The sequence below is a fragment of the Brachyistius frenatus genome, unplaced genomic scaffold (genome assembly GCF_029030835.1).
Source record: "Brachyistius frenatus isolate BFR_SWC_R1_liver_20210118 unplaced genomic scaffold, ASM2903083v1 Contig_34, whole genome shotgun sequence".
NCBI lineage: Eukaryota > Metazoa > Chordata > Actinopteri > Embiotocidae > Brachyistius > Brachyistius frenatus.
The window spans coordinates 3,156,315-3,176,421 of NW_027210633.1; the positions used below are offsets into that span (position 1 = coordinate 3,156,315).

Consider the following 20,107-nt stretch of genomic DNA (forward strand, 5'->3'; position numbering starts at 1 on the left):
GTATCTTAATCCTGCGATGTAGAGAGGAGGGGCCGCATAGAGGGGAGGGAGAGCTGGTCAATCAAGTAAAGCGACAGTAAACCACGGACATAAGTAGAGGATTGTAATATTGAAAATAAAACCACGATGATTATTTGAGTGCGCACTTACCAACAGCACTTTATTTTGAAAGTTATTAGCGGAAGTGCTTCGTCTCTGAAGACTCTCGAGTCCCCATTTTGAAAAAAAAAAAAAAAACAACCCGAGATCTCGTCGTCCGGGGCGTGAAGAAAATAATTCAGAAATTGTGCGACAAGGGGGAAACAGAGTTTATAAAACCAATTAGTTTTGTATGCGCCGAGTAGGTGTGGACACACGTTTTTTCTGTCGGTAAAATGGGAAACTGCCACACCGTTGGACCAAACGAGGCCCTTGTGGTTTCAGGTAACGTGAACGTTGTTGGTGTTTTTTTTTGTGGACGTTGTGTTGTCGCTTGCTCGGCGCGTCGGGCTCCATTATGTACACTACTTGGACAAGAAACTGGACCACAACCAGCCAAAACACCCCTCTAACCTTTAATCAGAAAGTAGCTTAGACTCGTAGCTACTAAACAGATGCCAACATTTCGCGTAATATTACAACAAACCACCATTTGATGAAGCTCAGTCGACAGCCGCCCACCCTCCGGGAGATTAGGCTCATGTCCATGTTTCATAAATGCCTCCAAGTGTGGATGTATCTGGACAAATATGTCGGGTTTTTTTGCAACACATAGACGAGCCATAATATCCACCGTATCGTACCAGCGCGTATGTGTTGATTTGGGGGAACATTTTTTTTGCCGTTTTCATAATAAATCCACCTGTTTTCCCTATTTAGTCTAAAATCTTAATAAAACATATCACGTAGTCGCTGTAATGCGTGTTTAAGCGTTGTCCTTGTGTTTCTGCGGTTGGTGTTGGTTTTGTTTTGGCTCCCCATGTGTCTTTATTTTGGTTTTACTTGGGCATTTATATTAAGCTTAATTATCATTATAAAATAGGGCCAAGGAGAGACATTAGATGAAGAAACGCTGGTTTCTTGAATGATATATTATTTCTTGAAATGTGGTGTCTTTCTGCTGCAGAAGAAATACAGCTGGAGTAATTGAATTACCAGGGAAGGGCTCATGCACTGTCCTGCTTCCAGTCTGGTCTGAGCACAGTGTTTTCCACTATCAGCTGTTTCTTATACTCCTGACACAAGATATTGCCTAACCTCAGGCGCCCCCTTATAAAACTCAGAGGCGAGAGCCCCCTTTTGTGTCATAATTCTGGTCACGTACTGATTTTCTTTAATTCAAAATTCTCAAAACAAATCAAAAGTCAAATCTATGATCACAAAACTTTTTTTTTTTTTTTTACCGTGTTTAATTTCTGAGTCATCGACTGGTCTATTATTAATGTCTCTGCGTTTAGCGTTGATCTGACCTGATATGGACCTGGTTGACCTCGACCTGCTTTTAGGAGTCCCTGACCTTTATCTCTGTTTAAAACTCTTGCTGTGATGTTAAAACGGTGGTTTGGCAATGTGGAGAAACTTCTGTAACTGAATCTGTAAGAGCAGCTTCCTGTCTAATTCACTTGTGATGAACAAAAAACGAGAAACGGCTTTGGGATTTTCCATTGTGAACAAACTGAGCAGCGTGTCAGTCAGGACGTCGAGGAATGTAGATTGAGAGCAGAGTTAGTGGGCGTGAGCGTTACATCCTGATCCCAGGACCAACCAATTCAACAACGTGAAAGGAAATTACTCTGTGTTTAAATTGTTGGGGGCTAAATCAGATTTGACTCTTTTGGCCTGATGTGAAAGGCAAAACCTAAAATAATGCCGACTTATCTTCTTGTTGTAAGTGAAGGGATGCGCCACTCTGTGTCCAGAGAAATACTAAACTACACTCGGCGTTTAGTTCTTCAAATTCTCCCTCATTGACGTGGAGCCCCTCCTCTCTGTGGCGTGAATGCACTCAGGAATCTCGGTTATGCCGGTAGTAAACTAGTGCGGCTAAAATGGTGTGTAGCTCCGACTGTTTCTTTAGGTCCAGGGCCTGGTTGACGGCAGCATTTGTCAGGAGACACGTGGATGTTCATAGTAAAAACATGTCCCACCCAAAACCTCCTTATTAAAACAGCATTATGAATATGTAGATTAACATGTGACAGAGCAGGTCCTTTTAAATCTTTTGGGCTCAAAGCCTCCAGTCCTAGGTTTGGATATTTATGACAATTTAAAGTAAATTGATTCATGATAAGAAAATCAGAAGAACAATATTCAAACACTACGAGTTCACACTTTTATTTATTGAATTGTCTATGGCAAGAAAAAGTGGTATCGTGGCAACAAAGCGAACTGCATGACAGACAAGCATACTTGGTCATCATTACGAATACAAGTTCAAAGTATTGCTCAGTTGTGATGAGTATAATGTGTACTTTCTCTGGTTTGGACATCGTAGTGCTACTGCGTCCTGTGGGTTGTTGTTCAATCGGGCCGGAAAAGAGCGTCGTTTATATAATGGGAGGAATTGGAAACTTAAGGGGCATCTTTGTTAGAAAGTAGACTTTAAATGTCACAACAACCTTTATCAGGAGTTTTTATTAATGATCCCGTTGTCGGAGATGTTAAACACGGCGTGTTGAATGTGTGTGAGATGTGGGTCACTGCGCCCTGATGTGATGTGTGGTTGCTGGGTACAGTATTTGTTAGTAAAGACAGCCCAGCGCCTCCCTGCCCCTGTCCGTCTGTTGACATGTGACAGCTGGGAATGTCACACTAAACACTGCAGATTAAACCATCAGACCGAGGCCGGTGACCAGGGATGGTATGTGTTGCCTAACTTAACGTACCATCCTCTGGAAACGGACGCTTTTATTCCAAAGCTCTTGTCAGTATAATTTCTAGATGTGGCGCACAAAATATGTACCGTTAATGTTCCTTCAGGGAAAGTGTGTGTGGTATGTAGAAATAAGTGTGTGCTTCAGGTGTTAATTTAATTCATGAGCACTGTCAAGGAAGCTGGTTGTGACGTGCAAGTTTGATACTGTGCAAGTGTTGCATTTCACCACATAAACCACCAGTCAGATGAGCCACATGCTGTGCCAGGTGTGCGTGGCATTTAACATGAAGTCGTGCAGAACGTCAAAACTAGAGAGGGAGAAGCTTTTTAGATTCAGACAGCAAGAGCGTTGCATCTTTTACATGCTCGAGCTGGAAAACCAGACAGAGATGTAACGTCAAATCAGTTTAAGAGATTAAAGATGGCACCGGAAATCCAAGACAAACTGTGTCCTCCCAGCGTGACAGAGAACAAACAGTGTGATGGGCTGTGGTGGGAAGATGGAGCAGAGCGGGGTTTCATTACTCTAAACGGCACATGATCATCGTCTTGGAAACCAGCTGAAAACATGAAAACTGGGTCATTCGTATTTGTTTCCCACAGAACATCTGCACTGATTTGTGTCGATGTGAAAGTGTTGAATGTATGATTTGAAGTGTTTCGTGTGCATGCAGACATCATGTACGCATGTGATAGATGAGCCGCTGCTTGTTTTCCACCAAGAAAGCGGTTAGTTGAATCCGTTACTGTGATATGGAGGGTCTCAATCGATCACAACAGGGAGGCCATAATGAGCCTGTTACATTTTGTCCATCGATGGTAGCCACGTGACGTCCGTTTCCTCTGTGTTGCTCCGAAGGTGGCTGCTGTGGCTCCGATGAGAAGACGTACGTGGTGGGAGGCTGGGCCTGGGCCTGGTGGCTCATCTCCGACATCCAGAGGTAAGACCTGTCTGCTCCGGCCTCTTTCAGCCCTTCAGTAACAGATCATGAGACTCTGCACAATCTGCTACTGCACAACGAATTTGCTTCTCTTTATCACAATATGCAAAACAAGTCAGTCCAAGGAGAGAAATCTGGACAACTTGCTATGAAATTTCTCATCAGTGTTCAAGACACCAAGCAGATGTTTTATAAATACTTTTATAAAGCCACACGTCTAAAGTTTTCCCTCTTAAAACAAGATTTATCAACATCCATCGACTAGTTTGTTATTATATGTGTTCAGCACATTCGTGCTCCTCAACAGTTTTTCCTCTTTTAGTCAGTCTTGGCGGGTTTCTGTGTAAATTGAACACACAAACAGGATACTTATATTAGATATCATTTAGGGATAATGCTGGTAAAATTCAGTTTTTCTCCACAGCAACAAATCCAAAGCCCTTAATGAGTTGATCCTCCTTATTTGTGTAAGAAAGTGTGATGTACATGCAGCTTGATGTACATGCAGCTCATGAACTCTGTAATAATGAGCTCCATTGTTGTGTTGAAACTTTAAAAACCCACCAGTACGTCAGTGGATCATACAGCATTGGCCTTCGTAATGCTGAACGTTGGCACTGTGGTTAATGTTGGAGCAGAATACATCTCCATCCGTAAATACACACTTACACCTGAAAATGTGTGCAGCCCTCGGGAAAAAAAAACCTTCTAACAAATACACTGTTTAGTTTAGGCTGAGTGATATTTGCCAAGAAATGCAGAGCCCATCTGTTTTAGCATTAATATTGAGCCTTTTAAAAATGGAAACACATTCCTGACTTGTTAAAGATTTACATGTTCGACAGAAACAAAAAGCTGCAGAGGTGGAAATTGAAGATTTCGGGAGATGGCCCTGTTGACTCGTGGAGTTTGTTAAAATGATAATGATATAGCTTATAATTACGTTTTGAATTACAACGGGTTTTTCTGTCATCTCACTTTTCATGTTGAAAGTGGTCTAATTTCAACGTCTAGGGAGCAATAAAATGTGGATATTCTAAGTTTGTATTTACAGATACCTTGAAAAATGTTTTTTGTACGCACAGATGTCGAGTCAAAACGTTTTTATTATCAAGACGAGAGAAACGGCCGTTCTCTCTTTCCTATGTTTTATACTGTTCAGTGAAGAATAAAGAAGTTATTAAATTAAGACAAACGATATCAACAAAAAAACGAATGTTAAGCAAGCGTGCGAACGTAGCGGCGAAACGCGGCTGCTTTCAAACGCAGCGCCAACAAACCGGCTTCAGTGAAAACACTGGAAAGATAAACAAATGGTTCATAATGGTGAGGAGAGAAATAAACATGTAGTCCGCTGAACTCTGTGAACCACTGAAAGAAAACATATTAAGGGTCAAATAGACCTGAAAAGTTGCACATGTTATTGGTTTGATAATGACCAACAACAAATAAGTTGCGCGTGTATAATTCTCTCTTAGCCAGAGCTTGAAACCAAACAAGTTCTTGAGTGTGATCCTATTTACGTCTCGTCTCAATCCAGAAACAAACAACAACACTTTCACCTTCCTCGAAAATGTGTGTAAATTGGGGCACTGGGTTCAGAGTCAGCTTTGACAATCAACTAAACCCTTTTGGCTTTGTGTAATTAAACCAAAAGGCTCTAAACCGGAAAAGCTCCTGTTTTTTTTTTTTGAAACATGCCAGATAGCACACCGTAACACTTCGAAACACCTGCTGTCAAATTCTTTATTTCTGGAGGTCCTGATATTAAATCTTTTGTTATTTATTTTCCTGCCTCTGTGTCTCTGCTAACTTGCTTTGCTTTGTCTGGTATTGATGTTTCACCCTTACTGTGTCTCCTTCAGGTCGTCGTCCCCCTCCCCCCCTCCCCCCTTTCACTTTAAGTGCTGCTCTTTGTCTTTAGTTGCTAGGCAACATAGTGGTAGACCTTGACAGCAAAATGCAAAAGTTGATGATTCCCTGGATTTGCCTGCACTCGGAGGCGAGCTGTCTCGGGAATCTCCTCCCGTCCGGTTTTCATCCTCCATTTCGGTCTCGTGCTCTTTAGTCATCGTTTCAGATGCTTTCTTGGAAGAGGAGAACACGAGATGCTGTCGCGTCTCTCCTGAGGGATGATCGCTTCTGCTAAAAGCTCCTGTGTACACAAGCCCATCGCTGGCCAGCATTATAAAAGCGGTGGGGGGGAGTGCGGCTTCCCGCTCGTGATGCAGTATTCATGTTCATGTCCAGGCCTGTGACTCATTGATTCAGTTCTCCTGGAAAGAAAAGGAGGCGGAGCCGTAAACCCAGAGAACCTCCTTTTCCAAATGTTGCTGCAGTCAGCCTCTCGCGTCTTTGACTCCGACAACGCTGACCAACAACAAGGAATCCGAGTCGGTGTTTATTATAAAAGAACGTCTCTGTCTCTTCTCTCGGCTCTGAAACATAATCTTGCATAAACAGTCTGGTTGAGCGGGTATGGAAGCGGAGGACATGATTGTTTGTAAAGGACATTCCTGTTAAATCGCCACACAAACGTAATCTTGACAAGCCACCGGGACCAACAATCCCGTCAACACCGACTTGAATGGATGTTGTTCTTTGTCGCAGATTATTTTAAACGTGTATTTAGAGAGGCAAGATTAGCTTTTTTTTTTTTTATTATTATTTTTTTTTGTACAATTCCCGTTTTGTACGAGGTGTCACCAACCGTTACACACAAACACAGCCATCGGGGCTAAAAACCAGCGCGACAGGTTGTGTCCTCTGCCCCCTCTGTCTGCCCTCCTCCTCTTCACCTTGGTTACTGACATTCCTAACAGCTGTTTGTTCAACTTACTGTTTTGCCTCTGCTATCCCCGCTGCCTGCCCGCCTGCCTGCGTAGAATGTCTCTGGAGGTTATGACCATCCTCTGTCGCTGTGAGAATATCGAAACCTCGGAGGGTGTTCCCCTGGATGTGACGGGGGTGGCTCAGGTAATGCATTTAAAAAGACCCACCTCCCCACCCCTCAAAAAAAAAAAAAAAAAAAAAAAAGAAGCCGCGGCCGGCGCTCGAGGCCGAAAGGAAGACGAAGGAAAAAGGTCCAACTAACCAGCTAACGATGTCTTTGTGTTTTCACCTTCATTTCTTTTTTTTCTCCTGCAGTCAGACGGAGGCAGTCCGCTATCACAAACTGAGCTCTGAGTCACTTTTGGCAACGGGGTCACTAAATGAATGCTATAGAAAGTTTATAATAAGAGGATCGGATGATTCCACTGCAAAAGACCAATTCAGTAAATTTAATAAAGCTGCTTTCGAAAATACGGCAAACACTTGAAAACAAACACTCGATGGCATCTCATTTTGCTCCGTTGTTGGTGATCTGGAGTCCTTGGGTGAATGGTTTCACTTTCTTTGTTTTTCTTTTCCTGTGTTCTGTTCCTTCCCTTCATTTGCTTTCCCTGCGAACATGTCAATTTTTATTTTTTATTTTTCCACATTCTTCACAGGATAACGCTTGAGATTATGACCCTGCAGCCCAAGTGTGAGGATGTAGAGACAGCGGAGGGTGTAGCTATTACTGTCACTGGGGTGGCTCAGGTAAATCACCACACTTTTCTGGGAATGCCAGTTCAGACTCCACTACCCCCCCCCTCCTCCTCCTCCCACCTTTTCCCCCACCCCCCCAACCCCTCTCTTTTCTCTGGCATCTGCCCATGATCACAGCCGAGGTGAAAATTCATAGAGGGCTCAAGTTCATGCGTATACCTGTATTTTTTTTTTATTATTATTATTTTTTTTTAATTAAGATGTTAAGGTACATGTACACACACATTATTGTCTGCATGATTCACCCTCGTATCTGAGCAGAATAAACGTACTTATCTGACCAAGCTGCAGTCAGACTGACGGTAACACTTTGTTAAAAGATGCGGCCTCCTTATTCTTTTCACTGAATACGGAGGCTGCGTGAATTGACACAGTTCAGTGTGTGTTTGGCAAACTAGACTTCCTGGTTTGTATTTTGTCATGTCACTGGTACCTGCTGCAGCACAGCCAGATTAATATAAGTCGTTGACACGCTGGTATTTTCAGTCTCCGTGAACTTGGTCCTGGCGTGACAGGAAAAGGGGTCCGTCAGGAGCCTGATATGCATTTCGGTGTCTTATCGCAGTGGTTTTTTTTTGTTTTTTTTGTTTTTTTTGCTTCTGCTACTTGTTTGTCCGAGTCCCAGAGCGGTCACTTTTTATTCAAAAGTCAAACATTTGCTCAAAAATTTGAAAAGAAGAAATATTTAATTTATGGCTGCAGGTGTTGGATTTTCAAAACGTGCCGTCTGTGGGTCCATCAGACAAGAGTTTGTGTTGTCGTGCAGCATTCCTAAAATGTACACTCACCATGACCCACCGCTACCTTTTATATCTGTAAACTGAGCAAATGACAAAGGGCAGGAGGACACTGGAGAACAAACGGGAGTCATGACACCAAAGTATCTGAAACCAGCGTCTGAAATTTACTGCTCGACCATAGATTTAAAAAAAATAATAAAGCTGTTTAATTGTAAACTTTTCAAAAAGTGCTCCCTTTCTCCTCGAAAACACTAAATTTGAGGACGTAACCTGACATCTTAGACACCAGAATAGATTCTATATGGATTACATTCAATCTAAAAGTCCATCTTTGTTCAGACTTGATTATGAAAAAGTGACCGCTCTGCCTTGTTCCGTGCCAAAATTAACTTTTGTTTTTAGCCACCGAACTTCAAGATGTTAGCGAGAAAATCCACCTTAAAATACGGTTCACTGGACGTCTACTCTGCTTTCTATCGCGGGGACTTCACTTCCAAAACAAAAGGTAGCAGTGTGGGCACAGAGTACATAACAACGATGTTATTTATTTATATCAAGCAGACAAAGACCAGATTGTGCTTTCCATAAAAAGAGGAGTCAAAGCTCTGCATTAGGTTTGCCAAAGCAACTGCAGGAGTGATGTGTGCCACACTGACGTGCACCTACAGAGACACCGGCTGCTCAGAGAGGTACGAGGCTGTCATTGGTCGGCTTGTGTTTTCTCCCACTAGTTTCTGATGCTGTTGGAGATTGTTGATAGTGACAACAGCGTCGTGCGACTTGAAAGACGGCGAACTAGAAGGAGAAATAGAAGGAGTAGTGTCCTAATTCAGTAAGGACACAAAGAAAATCTTTCCATGACCGCTTTTGTTAACTGCTTGTGTCAAGTATAAATAGAGTTTAAGTGTCTTTGAGCCACAAAGTGAATCCCAGCCTTCGTCAGAGTCCTTGAGGTCTTTTTTTTTTTCCCGAAACTTGTTCTTGTAAAAACTAAGTTTTGATTCGGTTCTAAACAAATGTAGTGAAAAGTAAAATAGTTTATTTTTTCTGGTGGATTTTCTCTTTAAGAACTTGTTATACTTGTTTTCAGCTCTTCCACTTCGAATAACATTGTTTCCCCGCCCCCTTATTTTTTTTTTTTATTGTCTGCATGCCAGCATTTTCTCCTGTGTTTAAAAGATGTTGCCTCATTATCAGTTCTGTATTTTTGACCACAGTCATGCCAGTGTTCCTGTTTTCCTACATGTATGCTGACAATGAGCCCACTGTTTGGAGCTGAACAACCCCTCACTTTCACACAGATTACTTCACAGAGAGGCTCATCATGGCCTTCGTTTGATTGGTCCAACCTAAGCCAAAGCCTTTGTGGAGTTTGTGTCCCATGGCAACAGTAGCTGTGTGTCCTTCCTAACCTAAAGAGATGTAAACGTGTAGACTTGGAGGGGGGCTCGCAGCAGAATTAAGTCAAAGGAAATCTTAATCTAAGATATTAACTTCACCTATTCTTCCATCACATTTTGCCTTGTGACCCTCAGTAGGATAGTTTTTGTCTACTTTGACAGCCTAATGGTCAATTGGCAGCAAAAACATATTAATTGAGGGACCAAACACAGGACCATATCCTGTAAAAAAAAAAAAAAAAAAAAAATAGAGAGAGAGAGAGAGAGATGTGTATTTTCTGGCCTTTTAAAGATGAGTTGAGGAAATCAATCTCCTCCGTCACTCTGTATCTTTAAGGTCTGGAGGAGGCAGGAAAAAGGGAGGTGTCACAAGGCGGTTGGGAGGGTGGGGGGTAGCAGATAGGAAGTTCAGGGTTTATCATGACACACAAGTGCTTGATTGCAGCGCTAGCCTCAGCACGGCGCCCCCTGCTGGCTGATTGAGCTGGCCTGTGTGTGTTTGTGCCTCTGGTTTGCGGCCTTTTCTGTTTTCACACAAGTGTTTCCTTGGAATGACGACCATCGTTCCCGACTTTGTGTTGCCCTCATTCCCGCCCGGTATGAGTGCATGTTGCAAAACAAAACCGTGTGCAGACCTCTCACCTAAGGACCCAGGTCATTCTGTTTTTTTTCTTACAGCTCCAGTGGACTGCAATATTACTCAAATCCTCCTTTCTCCGTTTTTGGTTTCTTGACTGTTTTCTTGTCTAATTGAGCTGATTGCCCCTGTGTGTACCCTGTAAACCTCGGGTTGCTGTCTTTCATTTTCCTTTGGTTTTATTTGAATGTAGTGTTTCTATGTGATTTTTTTCCCCTCTTTTATATTAGAATGATCCTGTTCATTGGTTTTGTTGTTTTACCAGGGATATAATTTTATTCAGTGTAATTAGCTGTGAATAGAACTATATTGAGATATCTTTGCATTTAATTCTGTGCATCAAAAGGTTTATTAAAAAAATTACATTATAAACTTTGCTTGTCATCATAAAGGCCAAAGAACAGATTTGAAGTCAAATTTATGTCTGCATTTATTGATATTGATCACCAGCATGAAGCTTCTAAAAGCTCACGAGGAACATTAGAAGGCCACAGATTATATTCAAGGGTGCTGCTGACTGCACTGAGAAAGTCCAGGCACTCGTGTTGTGACTGCAGCATTACTCTGATGATCTAGAGGAGATACACACAGACATGAGCTCCCCAAAAATACTCCTGAAATTGTTCTTCTGTCGTGCAGAGGTGTTATGGTGTATATAAAAAGTCATTGGGATCAAATCTTTCCCACCTAGTTTGAGTTTATTAAAAGATATAAACTCGGCGGGCTTCACGTGAACTGGTCATTTATCGGGCCATATAGAGTTTGCACCATGTCGATACGCTGTTAAAGCAGGCGAGGTGACTGTGTACCAGATTACATTATAGTGATCAGCAGTGAGTTTATGCAGCCCTCCAGTGCGTCACCTGCTGTGCAGCCGGCTGCTGCTTTGATATTGCGTTCATAGTCCTTATTCATGTATAAATGGGAACCAAAGCAGCTCATCACACTTTCTTGTTTTTACCAAATCAATATCAATAATGCATGACTGCAAGTTTAATGTCTTTGGGCCCAAAAATCTCTCGAAGAACACAGGATTTATCCACCGCCGTCAGCAATGTGTTGTAAACGTTGTTAGATATCCTTCGATTTTGTTTCCTATTGTGAATGTCCTGCTTCACTTCGTCGTCTCAGCTGTTTGATACCTGATTGATGGTGTTAGAGTGAACGGGTGGTAGCGGATCTGATAGACCACGTTTGTTGGATGATGCCCCGAAAGCAAATATGTGTTTTGATGCGTGCCACACCTGTGCGTGCCCGTGTTTGTGTCGTGCTGTGTCCGTGCTCGTGGATGTGTGTTCAGCTGACGGTCTGTGTCCGTGTCGGCACCAGGTGAAGGTGATGACAGAAAACGAGCTGCTAGGTTACGCCTGCGAACAGTTCCTGGGCAAGACGGTGGTGGAGATCAAGAGCGTCATCCTGCAGACCCTCGAGGGTCACCTGCGCGCCATCCTCGGTGGGTAGCTTCTCAGACCTGTACGGACACTGTGTTTGTTTTGTTTATTGCTTTTTGTTGTTCACAGAGATATAACGTGTCTATGTGACTATGTGAGGGATCATTTGAGCATTTTGTCCTGCGGCCATGTTGGGCACCTGTTGTCAACGTATTACATTTTTGATGAAACGTATTATATGACAAGCGTTTGGATTAGAAAGCACTGAACACTTTTTCTAACCACATCTTTCAGGCACCCTAACTGTTGAGCAGATCTACCAAGACAGAGACAAATTTGCCACCCTGGTGCGAGAGGTGGCGGCGCCTGATGTCGGCCGCATGGGCATCGAGATCCTCAGCTTCACCATCAAGGTCCGAGGCGGAGAACATCAAGCTCACTTCATTCCAAGTTTATTTTGGGATTTATTTCCTGTCGATAGCTGTAATCTTTTTCCTCCTGACAGGATGTGTATGATAAAGTGGACTACCTGAGCTCGCTGGGTAAAACTCAGACAGCTGCAGTGCAGAGGGATGCAGACATCGGAGTGGCCGAGGCAGAGAGAGATGCTGGCATCAGGGTAGGAGGATATTAAAACTACAAACAAGAGCAAAGTAAAAACAACAATCATCGTTTGCTCATTAATAGCTATAATCCCATTCAGAAACTGCTCCTAATCCATCTGTCATCTTTCTCTTTTGTACCCTGTCTGTTGCAGGAAGCCGAGTGTAAGAAAGAAATGATGGATGTTAAGTTCATCGCAGACACAAAAATGGCCGACTCCAAGCGAGAGCTGGAAATGCAGAAAGCTTCCTTCAACCAGGAAGTGAACACAAAGGTAAGGAGTTGAATGCACCGGGGTCACTATATTGTCAACGAAGGTGAAAGTCAAACATTATGAAAATATCTTCTTCCTCTCCAGAAAGCAGAGGCTCAGCTGGCGTACGAGCTGCAGGCGGCCAAAGTGCAGCAGAAGATCCGCCTGGAGGAGATCGAGATCGAGGTGGTGCAGAGGAAGAAGCTGATCACCATCGAGGAGAAGGAGATCGACCGCACCGAGAAGGAGCTCATCGCCACCGTGAAGAGACCTGCCGAGGCCGAAGCCTACAAGATGCAGCAGCTGGCCGAAGGACATAAGTGAGTCCGACCCCTTCAGATCGCCTACGAACCACAGAAAAACATTTTAATTGGGAGCAACAATGCGGCAACATCCAAAACTGGATATAACGTCGCAAACATTGTGCCACAACTCGAGGTGTTTATTCATTTAGAGACCGTTTGGATTAAATACGACACCATTGTGTGACTCCGTCCTGTAGAACTACAGCATCAAGAAAGTGGCAGCCAGTTTACACACAAGCTCACATGAAAAACCACCAAAACCGTTTTAAACCAGCTCGAATCAGGAGAGAAACAGGAAACGAGTGAAGAACCGCAGATTCTTCTCTTTGTTTTAGAGAAACGCGTCTTTAAAGAGTCATATGGAGACAGAAGAGTAACTCCAGCAAACATCTCAACATGTTCCAAACATGCTCTGAAGCAACACAAATAACAAGTATGTTTTTAACTTGACACTTTCTGATGCTCTTGAAGTGTGTTTTTACATCAGCACCAGAAACACAGCAGGCAAATTGAGCTTTTTCACCTGCAGGTCCAAGTTGTATGTTCATGAAGGATAAACATGAATACAACTGTTTTTACAGAAAAGCAATGAGTTTAATTTGTGTTATTTTAGTGGCCTACTGTATGTTATGATCCTGGTATTCATATGTTTACTGTCAAGCGTGTGTAAAGTGATCCTCCACTTTAAATATGATCGATTGACTTGATTGACAGCAGGAGTGACTGCTAATGTAACTAAACACTAAAGAGTGCTTTTGGTGCTTCTCCGACCCGACCGCAGGATCAAGACGGTGCTGACGGCGCAGGCGGAGGCCGAGAAGATCCGCTGCATTGGTGAGGCGGAGGCGGCCTCCATCGAAGCGGTGGGGAAGGCGGAGGCCGAGAAGATGAGGCTGAAAGCGGATTCCTACATGCAGTACGGCGAGGCTGCCAAGATCGCTCTGGTCCTGGAGGCTCTGCCCAAGGTGTGCTACACATTCATCCATCGGCGACACGCGTCCTCAGCGCAGTCACCGTCTTCTTCAAACAGCTTCTCCATGCGAACAACTGAACACATCGTGTGGGAAAACAATCAGCAGCAGCTGGCGTTATTCAAGCTTTTTTTTTTTTTTTTTTTTTAAACTGTTCTGAAGTTTGTACATATTTTTATTCTCCAACATGAACCAACTAGTCGTCACTGTTTAAATAATGAGCCGCTTTAAAACACACTGCAGCTGTCACGTCCTTTTGTAAACAAGAAGCCGCGGAGGAGGAGAAACGATCCGCTCGCATCAATACCTCCAAACATGCCATCTCTCGTGTTTCCTCAACACGCCTGACAGGTTCACATGTGGTTCTTTAATAATTAACCAAACGCCTGCCTTAAACACCCTGCAGGTACCACGTACCCTGTATTTATACTGTATATTCTACTTTGGCATCAGTGTATTTGCCACATTATTCATCTGGAAACTCCTCAGTCTTCAGATATCGATGGGGGCAATGGGCCGAGTGTTTTGTCGTTAAAATGTCAAACATGTTGTCGCTGTGATTTTCCAGATTGCCAGCAAGGTGGCGGCACCGCTGTCCAGGACCGACGAGATCGTGATCCTGAGTGGGGACGGCAACCGAGTGACAGGAGAGGTGAACCGTCTGTTAGCCGAGCTGCCGGTTTCTGTCCACGCCCTCACCGGAGTGGATCTGACGAAGGTGAGCGCGACACCGGTCTCCACCAGAGTTCATGTATTTCATCCGAACCCCTTTTGTACATCTTAAATCTGGAGTTCTTCTACGTTGCCTTCGTGGTCAGTTGTTAACTCGGCTCACGGCTGCTGGAAGGTTTTAGGTGGTTGGATCTTACAGCAGCCTCGTAATACTGTTGCCTTTCCAAAGATTTGATTTTCAGCGTTATGAAATATGATTATAACGGCTGACCACAGGACCTGAGCTGAACCCCGACGCCCCTCCGTGCTGCTAAACTGCCGCCGCCCTGTCGTTGCTCCGTCACTCACGTCTTCACTGATTTTACAACGTTCTGAACGCTGCACAGTTTAAGACTTTTAACCTGAAAACAGAAAATCTTGTTGTGTAAATGGGCAACTGTTTGCTCAACAAGGTTATAAGGTGATTATATATCAGTGTTGTATTGTTAGCCATAAGCAGGAGCAAAGTTTTCATCCAATCTGCACCATATTTTGTACGCAACATATTTTGATTAGCTTAAAGGTTTTGCGACTGTAATTCATTTTAATGCTCACCGTGGTCACAACCACATTTAGGCTTTTAGTGACATGTTGTGCTCGGATTAGAGACGCATTATAATTTTGAGTGGTCACAACTCAAAATATTTGCAAATATTTGGATGTGAATCCTTTCATGAAATGCCAAAAACCTGTAATCAGCCTTCAGGGGGCGCTGAAGTCACGCTAAAAACATGTGGCTTTCCATGCAGTATATTCTCTGGTCGTTCTTATTGATATATACATATAATATATATATATATATATACTGGAATCAGAAGGTAAATATTACCCACAAAAAACCTTGTTCATCACCTGCATCTTCTCCTTTCAGATTTCATGAGTAAGAACTATCTAGTTGTAGTTGTTGTGAGCGCTCGTCCCTTCTGTTCCTCTGAGATCGTTGTTGTCCTGTGCTCCTCAGATCCCGCTGCTCCAGAAGATGACCAGCCCACAGTGCCAAACAGCCAACTGATGAATCAGGCCGGAGACTTCGTTCCTCTCAATCTTTTGCCGTGTTATCTGCCTCATGCATGAAAACAGTTTCTTCAGCCTGTGACCCGTTATGCAACTGCCTTCGACCAGAAACACTTGACACCAACCAAGAGTTTTTTTTTTTTTTTTATATTTTTTTAAGAGGTTTTTAATTTTGTAAAGGAAACACAAAAACCTGGGGCCTTACTTCAGAAGGACCAGACTGTATGTATCTTCTTTTGTTTTTAGATTTAGTTTTTAGAAGCATTCATCCTTGTTGTACTGCACTAGTTAACCAGGATTATATGATGCAGTCCTGTTCAGTCCTACATCCAAAGCAGAGCTGCGTGTGTGAAGGAGACGGAGAGTCCAGGTAGACGAAGGACCAACCGGAGTCTTTGACTCCAGCGGTCCACATGTCTGCCGGGAGTTCAGAGAGCAACGCTTTCCTTTCAGCTGCTTTGATGTTTAATCCCGGTGGAAGCGACGTGTGCCGGCTCCGACCTCTTCATCACACAGTTCCTCATCACACAGTTCCTCATCACACAGTTCCTCATCACACAGTTCCTCATCACACAGTTCCTCATCACAGTTCCTCATCACACAGTTCCTCATCACACAGTTCCTCATCACAGTTCCTCATCACACAGTTCCTCATCACAGTTCCTCATCACACAGTTCCTCATCACACAGTTCCTCATCACAGTTCCTCATCACACAGTTCCTCATCACACAGTTCCTCATCACAGTTCCTCATCACACAGTTCCTCATCACACAGTTCCTCATCACAGTTCCTCATCACACAGTTCCTCATCACAGTTCCTCATCACACAGTTCCTCATCACAGTTCCTCATCACACAGTTCTTCATCACACAGTTCCTCATCACACAGTTCCTCATCACAGTTCCTCATCACACAGTTCCTCATCACACAGTTCCTCATCACAGTTCCTCATCACACAGTTCTTCATCACACAGTTCCTCATCACACAGTTCTTCATCACACAGTTCCTCATCACACAGTTCTTCATCACACAGTTCCTCATCACACAGTTCCTCATCACAGTTCCTATCTAAACCTAGCAGTAGGCGGAGCGCAGGGCTACAGTTGTGACTTTTCTTCCCTTTTTGCTTTTTAAAGTCTCCTCTTGAAGAAGAATTAGTTCTATTTCTAACACGTTATATTAACAAACCGCTTAATGCTCACAGATCCTCACTCACTGTGATTGTAAATCGTCCAGTACATCAGGCTGTCGGTGATATCTGAGTCACCTGTATGATAATCCTTACCTCCCAGTGTCCTCTCTTTCTGACGTGCAGTGCCTGTTCACCACTCAAGTGCCCAAACCTGAGGACGGCGATTTGGCTTTAGTTGGATTTGTGTGTTATAGATGGATGATGTTTATATATTGTTCTCAGAACATCTGCTTATACTAACGCTAGTGTTTACGCTTCACTTCTGTCGCGTGTCCCGACACACAGGCAGGTACAACGGCGAAACAAGAACACCGCGTAACTTGAAGCCATACGTAGAGACGATCAGCCTTAAAGAGCTCCTGGACGGCCCGCAGGCGGCTGAACACTTCTGCTTAAACGTTCAGGCTCTTTCTGTTACTCCTCCTCACGTGTTCGTCCTCCTTATGTCCACATGTGGTAACGTGTTTGTAACTTTTAAAGACTAACCCCCTCGGTAATCCCCCACACACACACACACACTTAAAAAATACGTATGTGATCGCACCCAAAGCAGGAAGTTAATGTTCCCTTCAGTTCAAGTTGGAAAACGAGCAGCTGACCGGGTTGTAAACACTGCTGACGGTGTCCGTGCTCAGGTGGTCCTCGGTTCGGTAACGGGAACGTGAAGTGTGTGTCTGGGTCGAGCAGACGGACCACGGATTGTTTTTCAGAGGGTCTAATTTCTGCATGGAGTCTGTTACAGTGGGAGAGAGAATAAAACAGGTTTGCTTAAAGTGTGAATATGCTCCAAACTCATAAATTCGTGTTTAACCTCATAATAAAACGGATCAGTTTCCCACATCGCTGCCTGATACACGAGTCCTCTTTAGGCTCTCAGAATATAATGAGCTTTTACATAAAATCGTGAGTTTACAGCATCTTCAGACTTTAATTTGACCCGACACTCATTCGCTGTAAGAACAAGCCGACGGTCGAAGTCTTTGGTCGCTTCAGGACTCGTTTCATTCAGATTCTTAGCAGGATTTTAACACGAATATTCAGTCTGAATGAGCTTTTGTTCACACGTTATGAATCGAAACCTCCTGGTTTTTTTTCTTTCCGACCCAACCAGCTATGAATATCATAATCACACCATTTTTGTCTGTTCTGTGAAATAAACAGGAGGCTGGTGGCTGCTGTGGTCGGCGCAAATTTCATTTCCCTTCTGTCGCTGAACCTCGACTGTATTTTCTTCTGCCGGAGTCTGGTTTCCCATAAATACAGGAATATTATGATCTTGTTGATATGAAATGTTCTCGACTTATATCGAGAATGGCCAGTGATTTAAACAAGTGATTAGTATGAACTGTTAGCAGCCTGATAACAGATGGATGAGGGAGACTCGCACAGACGTCTTTCAGTGATTGGCAGTTTTCTTCTTCACTCAGAAACCTTTAGACTCAGGGTCAAAAGCTCAACTATGAAAACGTGCTGAAAATTTAAAAGAACAGTTGCGGAATCATTTTGTTTCTATATTGTCTAAATTTAATTGTTGACAAGTCATATGATCACTTTAACTTTCAGTGATTGGTCCCTTAAATCATTGTCTGACCAAGATAAATGAAAACAGAGTTCACAGGGTGCACGACTAATTTCACAGAACCAAAATGGTTTCACTTGGTAATCATCCATTTATCTAGAAAAGTAGATTTGTGTACACAGTGCCTTTGTTAAATAACGAGGTCATTCATACTTTGACTGTTGACTGTATTAATCATGTATGTGAACGTACTAATGGGATGCTCTTTCATTAATTTACTGTAGGACAAAGACTGACATGTAGATGATGTGAACCTGATAAATATATTCACTTTAAAGTCTCCTCTTTCTACTTATTCTGTTTTATGTACTACAGAGGTATAAGGGAACACACACACACACACACACTTAATTCAATGCTAAAAATATATGTAGGAAGCATTTTCCAGCTGTTTTTCTGCGCAATCTGGACCTCAGAGTTTCCATTCATTGTTTGGCCATTGTATTCGTGCCAAAGATTTTACATCATCTAATCAGAGTAGTTGTTACTCCAAGTAGCATTTGAGAGAATGACCAAATATTCCAGGCCTTAGCTCCTGTCTTCACCTGAGACTTCTCTACAGAGCTGATCTGTTATCTCTGTTCAGATTGTATTGTGGATTAATGGTGTGGCTTCTCATGTAACGCCGGCCTGTGGACATCCGATCCCGCATGGCATTTACGAGCATGTGTCCATGTTATCCTGTGTTGTTACGGCGCCCTCTAATAAATGTTGTGCCACTTTCCGTCGGCCTCGCTGTCCGTCTGTTGAACCACCGACACCGAGAGGGAACATTTACCAACACTGTACATGAGAGGTTTCGTCTGTGGCCGGTTCCAGTTCAAACACGGCAAACGCGGCCGGAAAAATCCCAAAATGAAAAGCAACAACAACAACAACAACAAAAACTTCATTCAAGGTGCGTCTGTCTGAATATTTGGGAGATTAATGATCACAGGAAGATGAGCACCGGCAGCATCACCATAATGCGTCTGTGCCCCGGGAGGTTTAGTCCCTGTTGGCAGCATGACAGCAGAGACGGAGAGCAGATGTGTCCCCTGGCTGCCCGCCGCCACTAAGCTGGACACGCTCATCGTCAGAGGTCAGGAGTTCACCGGGATAACCGAGGCAGAGGTGAACTCGTATCCTGCACATGTTTAAAACGGCAGCTTCTTCCAACGCGGTCTGAGTATCACCGTATTTATAGTCGGTTAATAAAGAGTTTCTTTGATATTTCAGCGGTCACTGCCTTCACAGGGGCGTTATCTTCTGTTGTGTTTGATTTGACCTGAAGGGGGCAGTCGTGCTCACCTCACTAACACCGGGAGAGGACATAAATACTGCAGCAGCTATTCTTTCATATTTTGACTAAACACACCTGAGTGTATGTACTTTATAATACTGGCAAATACTCCCTTTGGTGTGCTGTGTGTTTCAGGTGTTTGAGAGGTCATTTCCTGTCTTCCAGGGGAATTTGGGATTTCCATACACTGGGATTTTTTTTACTGAGTAACATTAAACAGGAGTCCATGCATGAAGAGGAAAGAAATGAAGTGCGTGTACTCCACTTATTCACATGTTGACGTGTGTATCGGCCAGAATCAGACATTTATTCTGAATTTCTACAGTGAATAAAAGGAGCTATTGCTGTGTTTTACAGGATACATGTATTTAATCAAGGGGGACAAGTATTACAATTATTAGAGTGACAAGACTAAGTCAAAACCTATAATGTGTTCCCTGTTAAGGCAGAAAGGCGTTTAACTTGAACCAGATACAGGAAGACATCATTCAGCCACAAACGGGAGACAATAAAGTTGTATTATGTGATTTTTGATGCTCAGCAGGCACTTAGCATGTTGTGGAGGACTAGCAACTATATTAACAATGAATAATTCCTTCACATATTTACAGAAATGGCATTGTGAACAGCTCAGATAATC

The 20,107-nt window shown here is 43.3% G+C and overlaps 1 protein-coding gene across 3 annotated transcripts; it reads left to right on the forward strand.

The window, feature by feature from the left end:
* The first annotated feature begins 217 nt into the window (after nt 1-217).
* Nucleotides 218-18,909, forward strand: LOC138622135 (flotillin-2a). 3 transcript variants are annotated; one of them, XM_069700680.1, is made up of 11 exons: nt 218-423; nt 3,714-3,795; nt 6,681-6,771; nt 11,493-11,616; nt 11,849-11,967; nt 12,060-12,173; nt 12,312-12,431; nt 12,516-12,730; nt 13,497-13,680; nt 14,255-14,404; nt 15,359-18,909. In XM_069700680.1, the coding sequence occupies exons 1-11, from the start codon at nt 375-377 to the stop codon at nt 15,407-15,409; spliced, it is 1,299 nt and encodes a 432-aa protein (XP_069556781.1). In that variant the 5' UTR covers nt 218-374; the 3' UTR covers nt 15,410-18,909. The 3 variants fall into 3 exon arrangements, with proteins under 3 accessions (XP_069556781.1, XP_069556780.1, XP_069556782.1); XM_069700679.1 differs by lacking the exon at nt 6,681-6,771 and adding an exon at nt 7,287-7,377 and having other exon boundaries at nt 219-423; XM_069700681.1 differs by lacking the exons at nt 218-423; nt 6,681-6,771 and having other exon boundaries at nt 3,716-3,795.
* Nucleotides 18,910-20,107: the final 1,198 nt, after the last annotated feature.

Bases quoted from the DNA above. Each gene is read 5' to 3' on its own strand.
- LOC138622135 (XM_069700680.1), top strand. From the start codon at position 375: ATGGGAAACTGCCACACCGTTGGACCAAACGAGGCCCTTGTGGTTTCA. The intron at 12,731-13,496 runs GTGAGTCCGACC...ACCCGACCGCAG, and splicing joins CAGCTGGCCGAAGGACATAA to GATCAAGACGGTGCTGACGG. The intron at 14,405-15,358 runs GTGAGCGCGACA...TGTGCTCCTCAG, and splicing joins CCGGAGTGGATCTGACGAAG to ATCCCGCTGCTCCAGAAGAT.